The sequence below is a fragment of the Martes martes genome (genome assembly GCF_963455335.1).
Source record: "Martes martes genome assembly, chromosome: 3".
NCBI classification, from domain to species: Eukaryota; Metazoa; Chordata; class Mammalia; order Carnivora; family Mustelidae; genus Martes; species Martes martes.
The window spans coordinates 157,456,149-157,471,672 of record NC_137890.1 but is presented as its reverse complement, the minus strand read 5'-3'; the positions used below and the strand labels follow the sequence as shown (position 1 = coordinate 157,471,672).

The 15,524-nt window shown below is 54.1% G+C and overlaps 1 protein-coding gene across 1 annotated transcript in view; it reads left to right on the top strand.

Annotated features, from left to right (window-relative positions):
- The window catches only part of ARMC9 (armadillo repeat containing 9), a 152,975-nt gene extending 141,460 nt beyond the window's left edge, over nt 1–11,515 (top strand). Inside the window, exons 23-24 of the mRNA XM_080798761.1 lie at nt 2,064–2,175; nt 10,741–11,515. Coding sequence (XP_080654887.1) covers nt 2,064–2,175; nt 10,741–11,008 — 380 coding nt within the window. The 3' untranslated portion in view covers nt 11,009–11,515. The remainder of the gene's footprint in view (nt 1–2,063; nt 2,176–10,740) is intronic.
- Nucleotides 11,516–15,524: the final 4,009 nt, after the last annotated feature.

Genomic DNA, 15,524 nt, shown 5'->3' with positions numbered 1-15,524 from the left:
GCTTGTGCTGTCTCTGTCAAATAAATAAATAAAATCTTCCAAAAAAAAAGCCTGGAGCTGACTTCCTGTGGACCCTTCCATCCATACAGTCCTGCTTCTCTGGCCTTTTTTCCCACTTCTGTGCTCTCGCTCACCTGTCCCCCCATCCCAGTCTGGCCTCACCCAACTACTCCTCAGAGGCCCCTCACATGTGACTTGCGACTGAGTCTGGCCCCCTGGCCTGCACGCATGCTGGGAACTCCTGCCCCACCTCAGACCCAGTGAGAAGCCACCACGGTGGCCTCCAGCCCATTTGCTCAGGAAGCTCTTCACACCTCTGCATTCAGTCAGTGTGAAGGTGAAATCTCGTGATGAGAAAACTGTGGGGCCCCCCAACCGTTTGATCAGTTGACCGCGGGGCCAGAAAGTACATTCTTTTTAAGCAGAGGACTTTAGCCCCATGGAGCCAAAAGGAAATATTTCCCAAAAAGAAAAAGCCAAGAATCTGCCTTCGAATTTTGTAAGACACTGGCCTCAAGAAAGTTAGTCTCATTCCCCCGTCAACTGGGGCTATCTTGGATATCAAAGTCGCATGCTTTGTCAGTGGCCTGGACTGAAAATGCTCAGCCCTGTCAGAAATGGATCCACAGATGAGGAAACAGTACACTTCGTCCCAGGAAGCCTCCAAGACGTGCACACAGCTGCTGGGTCCCCCCAGTCCCCGGCTTCCGGTGGTGGGAGCTCTGAAGGCCAGCACTGTGACATTCAGTGGAGAGAGAGGGAAGGGGCATAGGGGATGACTACTCTTTGGAGACAGAACCGAAAGATGTCAGAGGGTCTCAGGAGAGCTCAGCATAGCTCCTCCTCTCTCTTGCCAGGGGGCTTTCCCACCCACCCCCTAACCTGGCCCTCTGCCCACACCCACCTGGGAAAGCTCCTGATCCTGGAGGACTGTCTGTCCCTGGGCTCCATTCCCTGGCGTGGGATTTTCTTTGTGTGTTGCCCAGCACACAGCCATACACCTAAATGCTATCTCCTGGGCCTGATTAGCAGCACATGGAACAGAGAGCACAGACAAGCAGGCCAGTGTCCACTGGACATCAGGTGAGGGAAGTCTCCATATCCAGTTCCAGTCCTAGCTTGAGGAGGATTCTGTCCGGTATGGTTTGTAAATAAAGCCACCCATTGGGTTCCATCCCAAAAACAGATTCCCTATTCTAATAAGACCATTAGCTAGGAGTCCAAGCTGCAAAGAGGAAAGATTATATTTAAGATAAAGTAGAGGCCATGTTGCAAAGGAATCAGGGAGATTTTTAAACGAAAGAGCTGAAAGGAGCTTGGGTTAAGGAAGCAGCAAATCTGGACTTCGGTCACAGAATGGTTCTGGCATGGCATGGACCCCTTTGGCTGGAGAAAGAGAAGAGAAGTGGGGCCAGAAGGGGGTCATGGCATTTGAAATCCAGAAGAGGCTCTCGGGAGATCTCCCTGGCAGTGTCATCAGGGACTTCTCTGTTACTCCCCTGTGAAGGTCTACAGGATGACCCCGTCCTTGGCCTTGATGTCTGTAGGATCCCTGCTGGGAATGAGGGCCGTTCCTGCCCCTGTGGGTGGGCTGAGGGATTCAGGCCTGAAGAGGCCTGGGGCAGCTCAGGGGGAAAAGAGCCCCACCCCTGGGATTGCTGAATTAGGCAGATAAAAATACAGGACACCCCAGAGGAACCTGGGTGGCTCCATTGGTTAAGCATCTGACTCTGGATCTCAGCACAGGTGTTGATCTTGGAGTTGTGCGTCTGAGAGGCCAGGGGGGCCAGGAGAAGCAACAGGGCCAGAGGTCTCGGCTTCCGGGTGCTGGTGTGCTCCAGCCGGACCACTCACGCTGCACCGCCAGGTTGTAAGTCCACCAAGTGGCCCCCTGGAAAGTTCTCAGGCTGTGCAAGGAAGCAAGTCCTCATCCGTAAGCTCCAGGGAGCTATCAGGGGCTAAACTGGGCACGTGCTTTTCTTGGCTTTTTGGTCTAGCCCAGTAAGGAACATCCTCAAAGAGGTTCCAGAAGCAGAGTTGACTGACCTCTCTCTCCTCCCCAGCCACCGCGGACATCAGGACAGGAGAATGGTTGCCAGCGGGACCTCAGGGAGAAGTTCGCCTGTCCTCCGCAGAAGTCCCCAGCCAGGCCCCAGGCCGTGGAGCAACCACCAGGTAAAGATGGGGGCTGTCCCGGGAGTGCTCGTCTCTGGTCCAGCCTCTGACTTGATTGCAAAGGAGTATTTCTCTGGGGCCTGAAGCCCTAGGGGGGTGGGGGGAATGAGGTCACCACACCTGTTAACCTCAGAGCCCAAGGGGAGGCACCTGCCCCCTGGGTATTACCAGTTTTCAGACCGGAAGGAGAAGAAACTCATAAACATGCCCAAGGGACTTGTTTTAAGAACTGCAGGCTGAACACATTCATGGGGATGAGTGATTTGGAGTGACCTGTGGGCAATGTCCGATCCCAACTATTTGTTTTTGGAGAAGGTGGGATGGAGGGGGAAAGACGGCAAACAGGATTAGTGAAATGGTTTGGCTCTGATGTCACCCTCCTAAACAAGAAACTGGATCCCACATGGAAAAAAAGGTGTTTTCTCTCCCTTTGCACCAAATGAATGCAGCCTGGCCTCTGAGAGGTCACTTGGGGGTTCTTTGGAGCTAGGAAGTCTGGGTCTCCTTTCGGATCTGAGGCAGACTGCTCAGGGAGAGGGGCCTAGCCCTGGTATCAGACCCAAGCCCAGGGCTAGGCTCCCTGGCTGCCCCCGCCACTTCCTTCTGGCCACCCGGTGTCCTGCAGCCAGAGTTGTTCCAAGATGGCGAAGCCAACCTCCTGCACGAAAGCCCTGAACCCTAGCCGGGTTTCCCATGGTGAGACCCTCAGAGTCCCTGAATTAGAGGGGTTTTGCCGTGGTGACCGGCCAGACCTCCTGTGCCTCCGCCTTCCTGTAGAACTGGGAAGTGTTGGCATGAGTGTGTCTGCGGTGAGCAGGACCCTGGCCGCTGGGGTGATGGCTGACCTTGGCCCCACCCGGAGCGCTGTGGGGCAAAAGAGCTGCCTCCCAGACCCCTGAGACCTGCAGCTCTTTTCCCCTCACGGTGTGCAGGGCCCAATGGAACCTGCCCACTGGGCCTCCCCTAACTCAGGCCTGGCCACCCTCCTTGCCGGCTCCACGGAGGGAAGCCATAGAAATAGCAGTTCCTGCTGAGTTTCGAGCCGCAGGAGCCCCTAGCTGCCAAGGCCGTCCTTGACAGGCAGAAGGCCTAGCAGAGCCGGCTCCCACAGGGCAGCAAGTCCAAGAGGGGGCTGCGTCTGCTCCCCCTCTCCCAGCAGGCAGCACCCCCGGCCTGCCTTTCCCATGCAGCTAGGCAGAGGCACTGTGTACCAAGGCAGTCAGAGCTCCCAGGGGCAACAGAGCTCTGTGGGATGGAGCCAGAGGACTTTGGGACCTGGACTGGGGTGGGGGGGTCCCCTGACCAGCTGGGGACCCAGGGAGCCACCTCCCCCACCTGGCAGAATGGCTAAAGCTGTGCCCGGGGATTGGAAGTGCCCGAGGCCCACAGGCTGGCCCACAGGTCAGGGGTTCTCTGGCTCTTGGCACCCTCCTGAAGTGGGGGGCTCAAAAGGAGAGACCTTGGAGGGCTGGGCCAGAGCTGAGGCTGGGCCCCTGCCGCTCTTGCCCTCTGAGCCCAGGTCGGGACCCAGAAATAGTCCCCCCGTCTCAGCCAAGCCACACCTGCCCTCCCACCGCGAGCACCAGGTCTGTGGCCTTCCTGAAAGGCAGAATTCATTTCTGAGGCTTACGAGAGACAGTCCTCTCTCCCCAGAGCAAGTGTTTTCAGAGCAGGGGATCCCCAAAGGCTCTCCTGAGAAACATTCCCCCTGGTGACACCAAGTGGAGTAACCCAGTTGGCCCTCCAAGGTCCTGATGGCACAAATCCCCCGTGGGGTTTGGTCCATGGGTGCTCTTGCCCTAATGGCTGTCATGTGAATTCAACTCTTATTTTAAGTCTGGGAGGAGTGGGGGTGGGTTCTGTTTGAGGAAGAGGATGGAAAGCAGGAGAAGTAGACAGCTGGTCCACTCACCTTGCTTCCCGTCTGGCTATGTGACCCCCGCCTGCCACACTCTCTCCCCACCCCCAGCCTCCTCTCCCTGCCCCCTGCCCCACTGCCCCAGGTTTCCGCTAAGCACTCCTTCCTCCCTCCTGACCCAAGTCCAGTCACACAGCCCCATTCCCTCCCCAGTCCCTGAGTGTCTCCTGCAGTCCAAGGGCCATGGGGAGGGTGTCTGTCCCCTTGTCCCCACCTGGCACCGAGCAGGCTCTCAAAATCTCTGGTGGATGAATCAGGAGAAAGGGAGAGAGAATGGCCCCCTGCGTGGCTTGAGTGGGGGACGTTTGTCCCTCCGCTTTCCCCAGCTCCTCTCTCTCTCTGTCCTTAGAGTGAGGACAGCCCCTCGCCCCAGAAGAAGAGCCAGTGGGTGGGTGCTGCTTGACTGCCCATTTCCCATGGAAGGCCCTGGAGCTGCGGGTGTGGGGAAATGGTAGGTTGAACGATACTCTCATCGTTTAACCCCAGAGAGGAGGTGGTTTGAAGACGACCGAGGCTCCAGCTCCACTCCACCGGCTTCCAGCTACTGGTCTTGGTGGGAAATTGCCTTCCTAAAAGGCAGAGGGTAAAAGCTTCAGGCCCCATGAGCCCACTGCCTCTGTCCCCCTCCATACACCCAAGTGTTCCCGTTCCCACGTTCCCTGTCTGCTTCTCAGAGTCCTTACCATCGAGCAGCTCCGGAACCATCGTGTTAAGCAGGGCCCTGCAGAGAGGAGCCCACCCGACCAGCTGCCAGGCATTGGCCTGGCTGGTGCTTCCCTCTGTCCCAGGGAGCCATGGGGGAGCAGGTTCCCCGATCCAGGCCCGGGCCCAGCTCAGAAACAGACAGGGTCAGAGTTCCTCTCGTGCCACCAACAGGAAATGACTCTTCGGCAAGTATTACAGCTTTTAGAACGTGAAGAAGAGAGATTTTACGTACATCTAGGTATGCTTTATCCCCCCGCATTTGTCCCCAGAGGGCATGCAGCAGCTGTGAGGACCCTTCCAGTGCCTCCCACTAAAAGAAACTGGAAACTGCAGTTTCCAGCAAGTCAGGGGAATGAGGACAGGAGCCCTGTGTGTTCACGTGCGCACACACATGTGCACACGCTCGCACGCACGTGAACTGTTGGCCAGGGTGTGTATTTGCCTTCATCCGGTGTCACCCCACTCCTCGCCGCTTTCTGGGCTCTGGTGTAGCATGGACGAAATCTCCATGGCTGTGACCAAGACCCCTTGGCGACCCCCAATGAGCAGTCCACTGAGGGGACCCCAGAGCACACGCCATCCGTACCTTCCTGCAGACAATGGTCCCAGAGAGCTGAAGGGACACAGGGTCCCCTGCCCTGGGGAACGCTCAGCTGGGAGATGATGACTCAGCAGCATTCCAAACACAAGTACAGATTAAATATCTCCAGAAGCCTCTGATTGCTCTTCCCCTCCACACAATGCTCCCATTGATGAGCTGAGATCATCTCCGTGGGCCCCGCCTCTCTAATAAATAATTCGTCTATCTTGCAGGCCACCTCCCAGTTTACCCATACCGTGAAGTTTACCTACTATTCAGCACCATTATTCCCACTGCAATTGACTTTCCCCCGTCACAGGTCATTGCCGTCCTGAATCTCCTGTCCACGTGCTTTTCCTGCCCTGCCCTAATCCGGCCTCATCTCCTCCTAAACCATCACCATTTCCTGGCTCTGGCTCTCTGCTGCTCAGACTGCTGAGCTCACCCTTTGAGGGGCCTGGGGGCCTGGAAGCCACAATGACCAGCCCCCCCACCCCGCCTCCCATGGTCCTCAACCCTGCAGGAGTCAGGAGCAGTGACCAGCACCCTCAGTCAACAGCACCACCTGCTGTAGCAGCCCCCCACGTGGTTTAGGCTCCACCAAGCCAAGGAGGGGCTCTTTGGTACCCTCCAGCCCCAGAGAAGGAGACAGAAGGAGCCCCTGTCTGAGGGTGCTCTTCTCCCAGCAGCAAGGCTACCATGGCCAAACAAAGGTCATGCCCAGGACCAAGAAGAGGCTGACTTTGAAGGTGTATTAGTCAGGGTTCTCCAGAGAAAGAGAACCAACAGGGAGGGGGTGGGCAGGAGGAGGTGGTTGTAAGGATTTGGCTCACATGATAGTAGACACTTGGCCAGTCCAAACTCCACAGGGTAGACCCGCAAGCTAGAGACCTAGGGAAGAGTTGCAATTGGAGTCCAAAGGCAGTCTGCTGGCACCATTCCTTCCTACTCAGAGGAGATGGGTCTTTGGCTCTTCGTGCCTTCAACTGATTAGATGAGACCCACCCTACACTGCGGTGGACAATGTACTGTGCTCAAGATCCACCTATTTAAATGTTAATCTCATCCAAAAAACAGCTATACATAAGTATCCAGAATCACGTTTGACCGAATATTTAGGCATCATGGCCCAGCAAAGTTGATTCATAAAATGAACGCACACGTAAGAGTTTTCATAACACATCGCCAAACCGCTCTCCCAAAGGACAGAGCCCTTTTCTGGTTGCCTGGGGGTCGGGAGATTATAGATTCCTAGCCCTGTGACCCAGACCTTTTGTCCCTTCACTTCTTACCCACTCCCCTCAACATCCCCCATCCCGGCAAGCTGACCTTGCTGCCCCTTGACTCTAAGGCCCCGTTCGGTGAAGCTGCCCAACCGTCCCGGGCCTTTCCAGCCAGCTCTTTCAAATCTGGCCTCCCTGTCCCATGACTCTGTGATGGACATCACTGGAGACCCAAGGCTACCATCCTCGGCCAGGAATAGCTGCCAGTGCTCCCTGAGTAGTCTGTACTAGTCTCGCGTAGTGATTCCTTCTTGAAATGTAAGAGGGCTACGTTTTAACTGACTGAGCCACCCAGGCGACCCCAATAAGGCTAATTTTAAAATGGTCAAGATGGTAATTTTTTTTCTTTTTATTTTTTTATTTAAATTCAATTAATTAACATATAGCATATTATTAATTTCAGAGGTAGAGTTCAGTAATTCATCAGTGGCATAGAACACCCAGTGCTCATTCCATCATGTGCCCTCCTTAATGTCCATCACCCAGTTATCCCACACTCCCACCCCTTCCCCTCCAGCAGCCCTCAGTTTGTTTCCTATGATTAAGAGTCTCTTATGGTTTGTGTCCCCCTCTGATTTCATCTTATTTTACTTTCCCCCTCCCTTCCCTTGTTTTGTTTCTTAAGGGCCATGTACGAGTAATAATCAACTGCTATAACAAAAATTAAAACATCAAAATTAGAATAGCAAAATAGGGGAGAAAAGTCATTTGAACCACATAATATTAAAAGAAAACTACCTTGGGGCACCTGGCTGGCTCATTCAGTAGAGCACACGACTCTTGATCCCAGGCTGGTGAGTTCAAGCCCCATGCTGGGCGTAGAACTTACTTACTCACATACATACATACGTACATTTTTTTAAATAAAGAAAAAAATCATTTTAAACTTTAATAAAATGCTGTAGGGTTAAATCTCCCACATCATTTTTCTTTTCTTTTTTTTTTTTTTAAGATTTCATTTATTTATTAGAGTGTGAAAGAGAGCACTAGCAGGGGGACGAGTATCCTTTTCAATCTGGTATCAAAGATTTCTTGCCTAGGGCCGCCTGGGGGGCTCAGTTAAGTGGCCGACTCCAGATTTCGATTCAGGTCATGATCTCAGGGTCCTGGCATCGAGCCCCACGTTGGGCTCCACACTCAGCAGGAATCTGCTTCAGGATTCTCCCTCTCCCTCAGTTTTTGCCCCCACCCCTGGCCTGCTTGCTCACTCTCTCTCTCTAAAATAAATAAATCTTTTTTTTTTTAATTTTATTTATTCATTTGAGAGAAAGAGACAGAAAAAGCATGAGTAGGTGGAGGGGCAGAGGGAGAAGCAGGCTCCCCACTGAGCAGAGAGCCCAACTCAGGCCTCAATCCTAGGACCCTGGGATCATGACCCAAGCTGAAGGCAGACACTTAACCATCTGAGCCACTCAGGCACCCTTAAAATAAATAAATCTTTTTTAAAAATAAATAAATAAGAGATGCCTGAGTGGCTCAACTCAGCAGACCCACGCGTCTGCCCTCGGCTCGGGTCATGATCCCAGGATCTTGGGATCGAGCCCCACATTGGGCTTCCTGGTCAGCGGGGAGTCTGCTTCTCCCTCTCTCTGCCACTCCCCCTGTTTGTTCTCATTCTCCCTCTCTCTGTCAAATAAATGAAATATTTTTAAAATAAATAAATAATCAACTAATTTTTAAAAAAAAGAGATTTCCTACTTAAAGTGTGGGCACTTTTTATACCACTTTTCTCCTAAATTTGAATTTGGAAATTTTTCAGATGTTTAAGTTTTGTTTTTCTAATGATTAAAATATTCTCCCTGTAAAAAAAGAAGGGAGGGAGGAAAGGAGGGAAGGAAGGATGGAAGGAAGGGGCGTATGGAAATACAGAATTGATTCAAATAAGAAATTCCAGTTTCAGGGCACCTGGGTGGCTCAGTGGGTTAAAGCCTCTGCCTTCGGCTCTGGTCACGATCCCAGGGTCCTGGGATCGAGCCCCACATCGGGCTCTCTGCTCAACAGGGAGCCTGCTTCCTCCTCTCTCTGCCTGCCTCTCTACCTACTTGTGATCTCTGTCAAATAAATAAATAAAATCTTTAAAAAAAAAAAAGAAAGAAAGAAAGAAAGAAAGGAATTCCAGTTTCCTTCCAGGTCCCACTCCCCAGAGCCAAAACCCCCATTTAAGGGGCCCGCAATTGACCTCTCAGCACAACCTCCCTTGCAGAATCATCACAGCTATTTGAGAGACAGGTGGGGAAACTGAGGCTCTCCAAAGGTCGGCATACTTGCCTACGTTCACTCACCACCTGGAGAGTCGCAGAGCAGGACTGAGGGTCTGGGCCCTCCCAGGGAGCACACCGCCTGCCCCCCGCACCTGCCTCCACTTTCCACTCTGTGTGTGCACACACACACACAGGCATCCTCCCCCCACCGTTCACCGAGGGGGGCCTGACTCACTCTCCTAGCTCAACAGCTGTTTGCTGCACACCAACTGTGTGAAGCCCATGGACTAAGGGACCTGCTTAGGGCAGGGGAGACGGACCTGCCATGGACAGAGCGCGTGCCCAGCTGCTAGCTGAGCCGATGTGTCCGGTGAATGTGTCCATTCACTGGGGATGGCAACCCCGGGCGACAGCCTGGGACTCTGGTCTTTGGAGTTACAGTCAGGAAAATGGGCGTGTAGATAGCAGGGACCCCAGAAGTCAAGGTGGGAGCAAGGTGTAGACAGCTCCATGACAGCCAGACAGCAAAGGGCCACAGAGCCAGACCCCCCACTCCTAGGACTTCTTGTCTAACAGCGCCAAGCTGAGGGTGCCAGCTCCAAGACTAGCCCACCGCATCTCTGGGAGGCCGCCCTTCGGGGCTGGCAGCCCAGTGGTATATGGAGAAGGGCTGGCTAGGAGATCCCACTGGGCTCAGATCTTGGCCTCACAACCTACGCGTTACACGTGTGGCCTTGGGAAAGTTCACAAACTTGGGGCCTCAGTTTCTCCATCCGAAAAATGGGGAAGTGATGCCTGTCCCCACCACCCATAGGAGTGTTTGGGGGCTAAATGTCACCCTCTTTGTGTGGCCTTCCCTGGCCACCACATCTAAAATTAGTTTTCTATTGCTGCTGTAACAGATGACCTCAAGGGTAGAAACCTGAAAACACAAAGGTATGGCCTCACAGTCCTGTCGGTCAGAAGCCCCGCACCGCTCTCATGGGGCTGGAAGAGAAGTGTGCACAGGACACACACACAGCTTCCCGAGTTCCATGGGAGAATCTCTTTTCTGCCTTTTCCGGCTTCTGGAGGCCGCCTGCCTTCTTTGACTCCCGGCCCCTTCCACCGTCTTCAAAGCCGGCCAGGCTGGCATCTCTGTGCCCTTCTTCACAGTCATACTTCCTTCTCTCTCTTCTTCTGCCCCCTCTCCCACTTTTTCTTTTTATGATTTTATTTGTCAGAGAGAGAGAGGGTGAGAGAGCACAAGGAGGGGGAGCGGCAGGCAGAGGGGAAAGGGGCTCCCCACTGAGCAAGGAGCCCGATGTGGGACTCGATCCCAGGACCCTGGGATCATGACCTGAGCTGAAGGCAGATGCTTTACCAACTGAGCCACCCAGGTGGCCCTACCTCTCCCACTTTTAAGGACCCTTCTGGTTTCCATGGGCTCACCCTGATAGTCTAGAATAATCTCCCTGTGGCAAAGTCAGAAGATTTGCAACCTCTGTTCCACTGCAGTTACATTCTCCTTTGTCATAAAAGGTCCCAGGGAGTAGGACAGAATGGGGGACAGTTACTCTGCCGGCCACACCTTCCCCCAGCCATCCTACCTCACACTTCAGGAATCCCCTGGGCTCCCCGTCCCCCTTCTCAGCTTCATCTCCTCCTTAGCCTTTAAGTCTCTTTTTTTTTTTTTAAATCTTCCTTCTCCTGTAGAGTGTGCGTTCCGTGGGGGCAGGGATGTATGCCGCTGGGTGCCCTGCCCTACCCACCCCTACCCCGTGCCCAGGGCCGTGCCTGCCTGGCCTCTTGGTGCTCAGACGGGTAGTTCCTTCCTTCCTCCTGCGACTCCCCTAAGTATGCAGTAGCCGTGACTGTAGACTGTGCGTTTCTTTCCAGGGAATTTACATCAGCCTTCCCCTGCGAGCCCCGGACCCCCAGCACCCCGGCAATCCTGGACCTGAACCCACCCAAGGCCAAGGCATCCACTCTGACCCCTCGGTTCTCTCCGTGCGGCCCCCAGCAAGCCAGCCGCCCTGGCTCCGTGTTGTCCTCCACGAGGGGCCCACAGAGTAAGTCAGACCAGAAGGCGGGGCGCTGTGTTTGTCTGGGCCCAGCAGGCCAAAGGGAAAGCCAGGGCCCTCGCCAGTGTCTCCTCCTCCCCTAGAAACCAGTTCTCCCCTCATCTTCCCATGTATGCCATTGCCATGGGCCCTGGGGGCTCACACACAACCCAGCAGACGGGGACCATCTGGGCAATGTCGCTCAGAGCGAAGACTCCCCCTACCTCTGCGGAACTCGTGTGGTTGACCCTGGAACCTGGACCTGCCTTCCAGTGGGGGGCAGCCGACAGCTACTCAGGCAGCCTGGAAACCAAACCGGGGCAGGTGCCTTGGAGGCGGGGCCACTCCAGTGACTGAGGGTAGGTGGGCCCTTGGGGCCTCCGTCCTGCCATTTTGGACACTGGAGAGACCACTTCCTCTCTCTATCCCCTCCTAGCCTGGGCCAGTTGGCCACCTCTTCCACTCCCCAGCTGAGCCTGGACCTTTCTAAAGAGTCTTAACTAAAAATAAGGGAGGGAGGCCTAGCTGGTGCAGTCAGAGGAGAACACGATGTCAGGGTCGTAGGTTCGAGCCCCAGGCTGGGTGTAGCAATTACTTAAAAATAAAATGTTAAAAAAAAAACCACATAAATAAAAGAAATCAAAATAAAGGAAAACAAAATCGAAAAAGAGGATGTCAAGCAACAGAAAATCTGTCACACTCAGGATATATGCATTTCTGCCATGTACTGCCCTGCACTCTCCCTGCCCCCATCATTTCCTGCTGGAGCCCTGGGCACTCTGGTCAACCCGAGACCTGCTGGGCTAGGCATGTGGTTAATGGGCCGTGGCTGGAAAGCCGGCCCAGCCCTCCCTCTTCTCCGGCACCTCTCTGGGGATTAACACGAAGCCAAGCCCCAGTCCCCGCTACCCTCCCCCTTGGTCCCCAGCAGCCATGCAGCTCCCGCTTCACACTTCACGCTTCACACGGGCCGAAGGAAGCACCGCAGATGCCTGGAGCGCATGGCCGGAGAGAGGTGGCCCGGCCCGGCCCCGGTGGGCAGTAACAGCAGCAGCAACAGCCGGGACCCTGCGGGCTCCTCCAGGCACTGCCCGTGCCTGGTAGCTCAGCTAGCAGCAGACCGGTGTCCCATGGCCTCGACAAACAACAAAACCATTGCCCGCAAACTCAGCGAGTACCCCCTGCCAAGCTGCCTGCTTCCTGGGAGGAAAGAGCATGGCCACATGAGGCGTGCCCGGGCCGCAGAGCAGGTGACCTGGGGGAAGGGAAGGTTCTCTGTATTCTATCTGCACAGAGCCAGCTGAAAGAAGGGCCTATACAAGACAGAGGGGACTCTGTGCGGATGCCGCCTCCGTGCTGGCAGCTGGTGCTGGCTTTTCTTCTCCAGGGAGCCCATCTTACGGGAAGTGAGGACAGTTCCTTCCCCGGTGTCACCATCCCGTTGCCTGAGAACCAGCCAGCTTCCCCCTCTGGCCCAGTGGGCAGCTGCAGGTGACAGATGTGGAGAGACGGTGGTCCACGAGCCCCCAGGTGGCTTTGGGAGCTGAGGCGAGGCTGGCTGTCCCGGCAGTTCCCTCCACGGGCTTCTGTCACTGCCCTTCTGAGGTTGTCCCCTCACGCACAGAGGAACGTGACTGGGTAGGCAGCACGAACCCCACCAATGAGCTCTTCACCTCAGGAGCCTGTGTAGAGGGGGGGTGCCTGAAAACACAGCCAGGGAAGGTGGGGGCAGGACTCAGCCTCGTTGAAACCAGCACTCCTCTCTCCAGCCAACTGGGAGAAAAACTGTGGGGACTTAGGACAAGGGACACCCATCCTCAAGCCATATTCCTGAGCACCAGATCTGATGTTCTCATCCTCTTTTGAAATCTGGTAAGACTATAATCTAGTCCCAGATACAACTTGGAAGCTACAGCCGCTCTCGATCTTCTGCACACGTGTTTTAAAGGCCTCCTAGGGCTGACCGCATAACCCGCCCTCCTCTTGTAAGATTGTAAACACAAGAAATTCCGATGGCAAAATGACTGGTCCCCGCTGGGGAGGATTGTGCTGGCCCCTTGCAGAGGGTGACATCAGAGCCCGTGTCTGAGGACAGAGCCAGCAATGTCACCCAAGCAAGGAGCAGGATCTGACCTCTCCTAAAATAGGAGTATTGAAATAAAAGTATCAATATTTAGATGGTCCTTGGGTGTGCTATGGGCTGTGTGTGTGTGTGAATAAAATTGGGTATTATCCCCCAGGCACTCCGTCTGCCCTGACTATGCCCTTAGTGAAGACATCTTTGTGGTCCAACAGGACAGAAATAGAAGATAAGCATTGCATTTTCCAGTGGCCTCCTCCTCAAAAAAGCCAGCAGAGGGGGTAAACCAAAGAACATTAGAACAGGCAAGTGGCCGGGTCACCCCCAAGACGTCCGTAAACCCATCAGAGGCTAGAACCCTGGGTTAATCTTGTGAGCTCTCGGCAGTAGCATGAAGGGGGGCACTTGAGAACTCTGTGGTTCTGAGACTGCCCTGGAGGCCACATCCAGATTCTCTAGAAATGTCTGAGCCCCTCCGTGTTCCTGGGGAAGAAAGCTGTGGAGAACAAGGCCCTACCTTCTTCTTGGGAATGTCCACCTCCAGGCTCTCTCCACCTCCTAACTTGGAGATACTAAGCGAAAACGCCAAGGCTTATCACCAGTACCTGTTGACAAGGTCACACAGGAAAAGCAGAGACTGGGTCCCTGAGATGGGATCACTCCGTGGTGAGACTTTAAAGAGTGGCTGCAGATGAACAGCTGGGGAACATGATGGAAAAATCTCTGCTGGTCTCTCCAGTAAATCCACTCCCTTTCAGATTCCTCAGATGCCGCTGACTGGCACGGCCTTTCCCGTCTCCAGAAATCCGGAGGGACTAGAAGAGTAATGGGTTCCCCCTCGTCTCCATGGTATCAAGGCAACTGCTGTTTCTCCCCCAGACCTACGGATGGGCTAAAAACCTGATTTGTAAAGGTCTGGCCACTTTGGGAGAAGAAAAAAGTCTTTTAGAGATTTGGGAAGTAGCCAGCTCTGTGTCAGACGACACTGAAATCACCAGGTACAGCCCAAGTGGTTCTCCGGGCTAAGTAAATACTGCCCTGTCTCCACACCACACCCTGGGAGTCTCCTCTCGCCGACACACGCGTCCACATCCCCAGGCTGATGGCCAGCAAGAGCCTTGGTAAAACACCAGCAGCTTCTTCATAAATATCCTGGCTGTCTGCTGGCCTCGCTGAGTTGGCTGGGGTTGCACATGAACATGACCTACGGGAGAGAATCAAGGACACGAGTAAACCCAGATGGTTTCAAAGGTCACCTGGACATCTGGTCGAACAGCTGGCTGCTAGGATTTTCCCATGAAATCCACCCAGGAGCCACGGTGGAGAGCCTGTGGAAATTTTGAGAATGGTGGGCCCTCGGGAAGATCCCTCCTTCCCCCGGAAGCTGACCCCAGCTCTCCAGGTTCCTGGCCCCCTAATCTCTCCTGAGTAGAACTCGATCTCATTTTGCTTCCTTCACAGCAAGGTGTCAATGCCTGACAACAGCTTAAATTATGACCCTTGGTGGGAATATAATAGACAGGTGGAGGTTTGAGATCCAGTCAGATCCCAGAGGTCAATCACTCAGTTAGGTTGGGAAGGATTTAGCCCAAATCAAAAGAAGTAAACCAGAAACAAAGGCACAAATAGGATTAATACAAAAATTCCATGACAAACTTTTTTAATTAAAACGAGCTGACCCTGTGCTTATAGGATCTCACCTTGCTTGCCAAATCCTAATCCTGGCCCCAATTCCAATAAAACTTTTTTTTACAGAAATGGGCAGCCAGTTCATGAGCTGGAATCAGTTCACCGAATTGATTTCTCTAATATTGCATTAAAATATCTCTTGTCTTGATTCCTATGTTTTGGGATACTGCCTTCCATTTTGTGTGCAAGGTGAATGCCTCACTTGCCTTACCCACATCCTGGCCCAGGATCTAGGGGGTCCTCCTGGGCCCCTCGCAGTGTGCCAATGACCCAGCCTCACAGCCAGATGGCTGGCCTGCCTGCCCGCTGGGCCATCTTCATCTGTCCAGATACCGTTTGTGGTGCATCGGGCTGAGGAGTGGTTCACTTTGCTTTGCACATAACAAACTACACCCAAAACACGCAGCTTAAAACAACTTATTAGCTTCATGGTTATGTGGCTCTGCGATGGGGCTGGACACCAGTGGGCGCTTCTGTTGGGTTTGGCTGGACCCAGATGTGTGTCTGTGCTCAGAGGGCCATCGAGGGCCTCGCTCGTCTGACAACTGGCTGTTGGCTGGGTCCTGAGTTGTCCTCCGAGAGGTCTCTAGTCCCGCAGCAGCCGACTGGCCTGGGCGCCTTCCCTGGTGGCCTCAGGACTCCAGCTGCAGGGAGAGAGACATGAAGCCCCAGGGCTACTCAGGGTTTCTACCTGCATCGTGTTTACTCTTCTCCTGTTGGCCAAAGCCGGTCACACGACCAAGGCCAACAGTCCATGCAGCGAGATGAGACTACGGGGGCACTGAGTGAACCCAGGGCCCGACCCAGACAACGCACGACGTCAGGGCATTCAGAACTTAGCTCACTGCTCA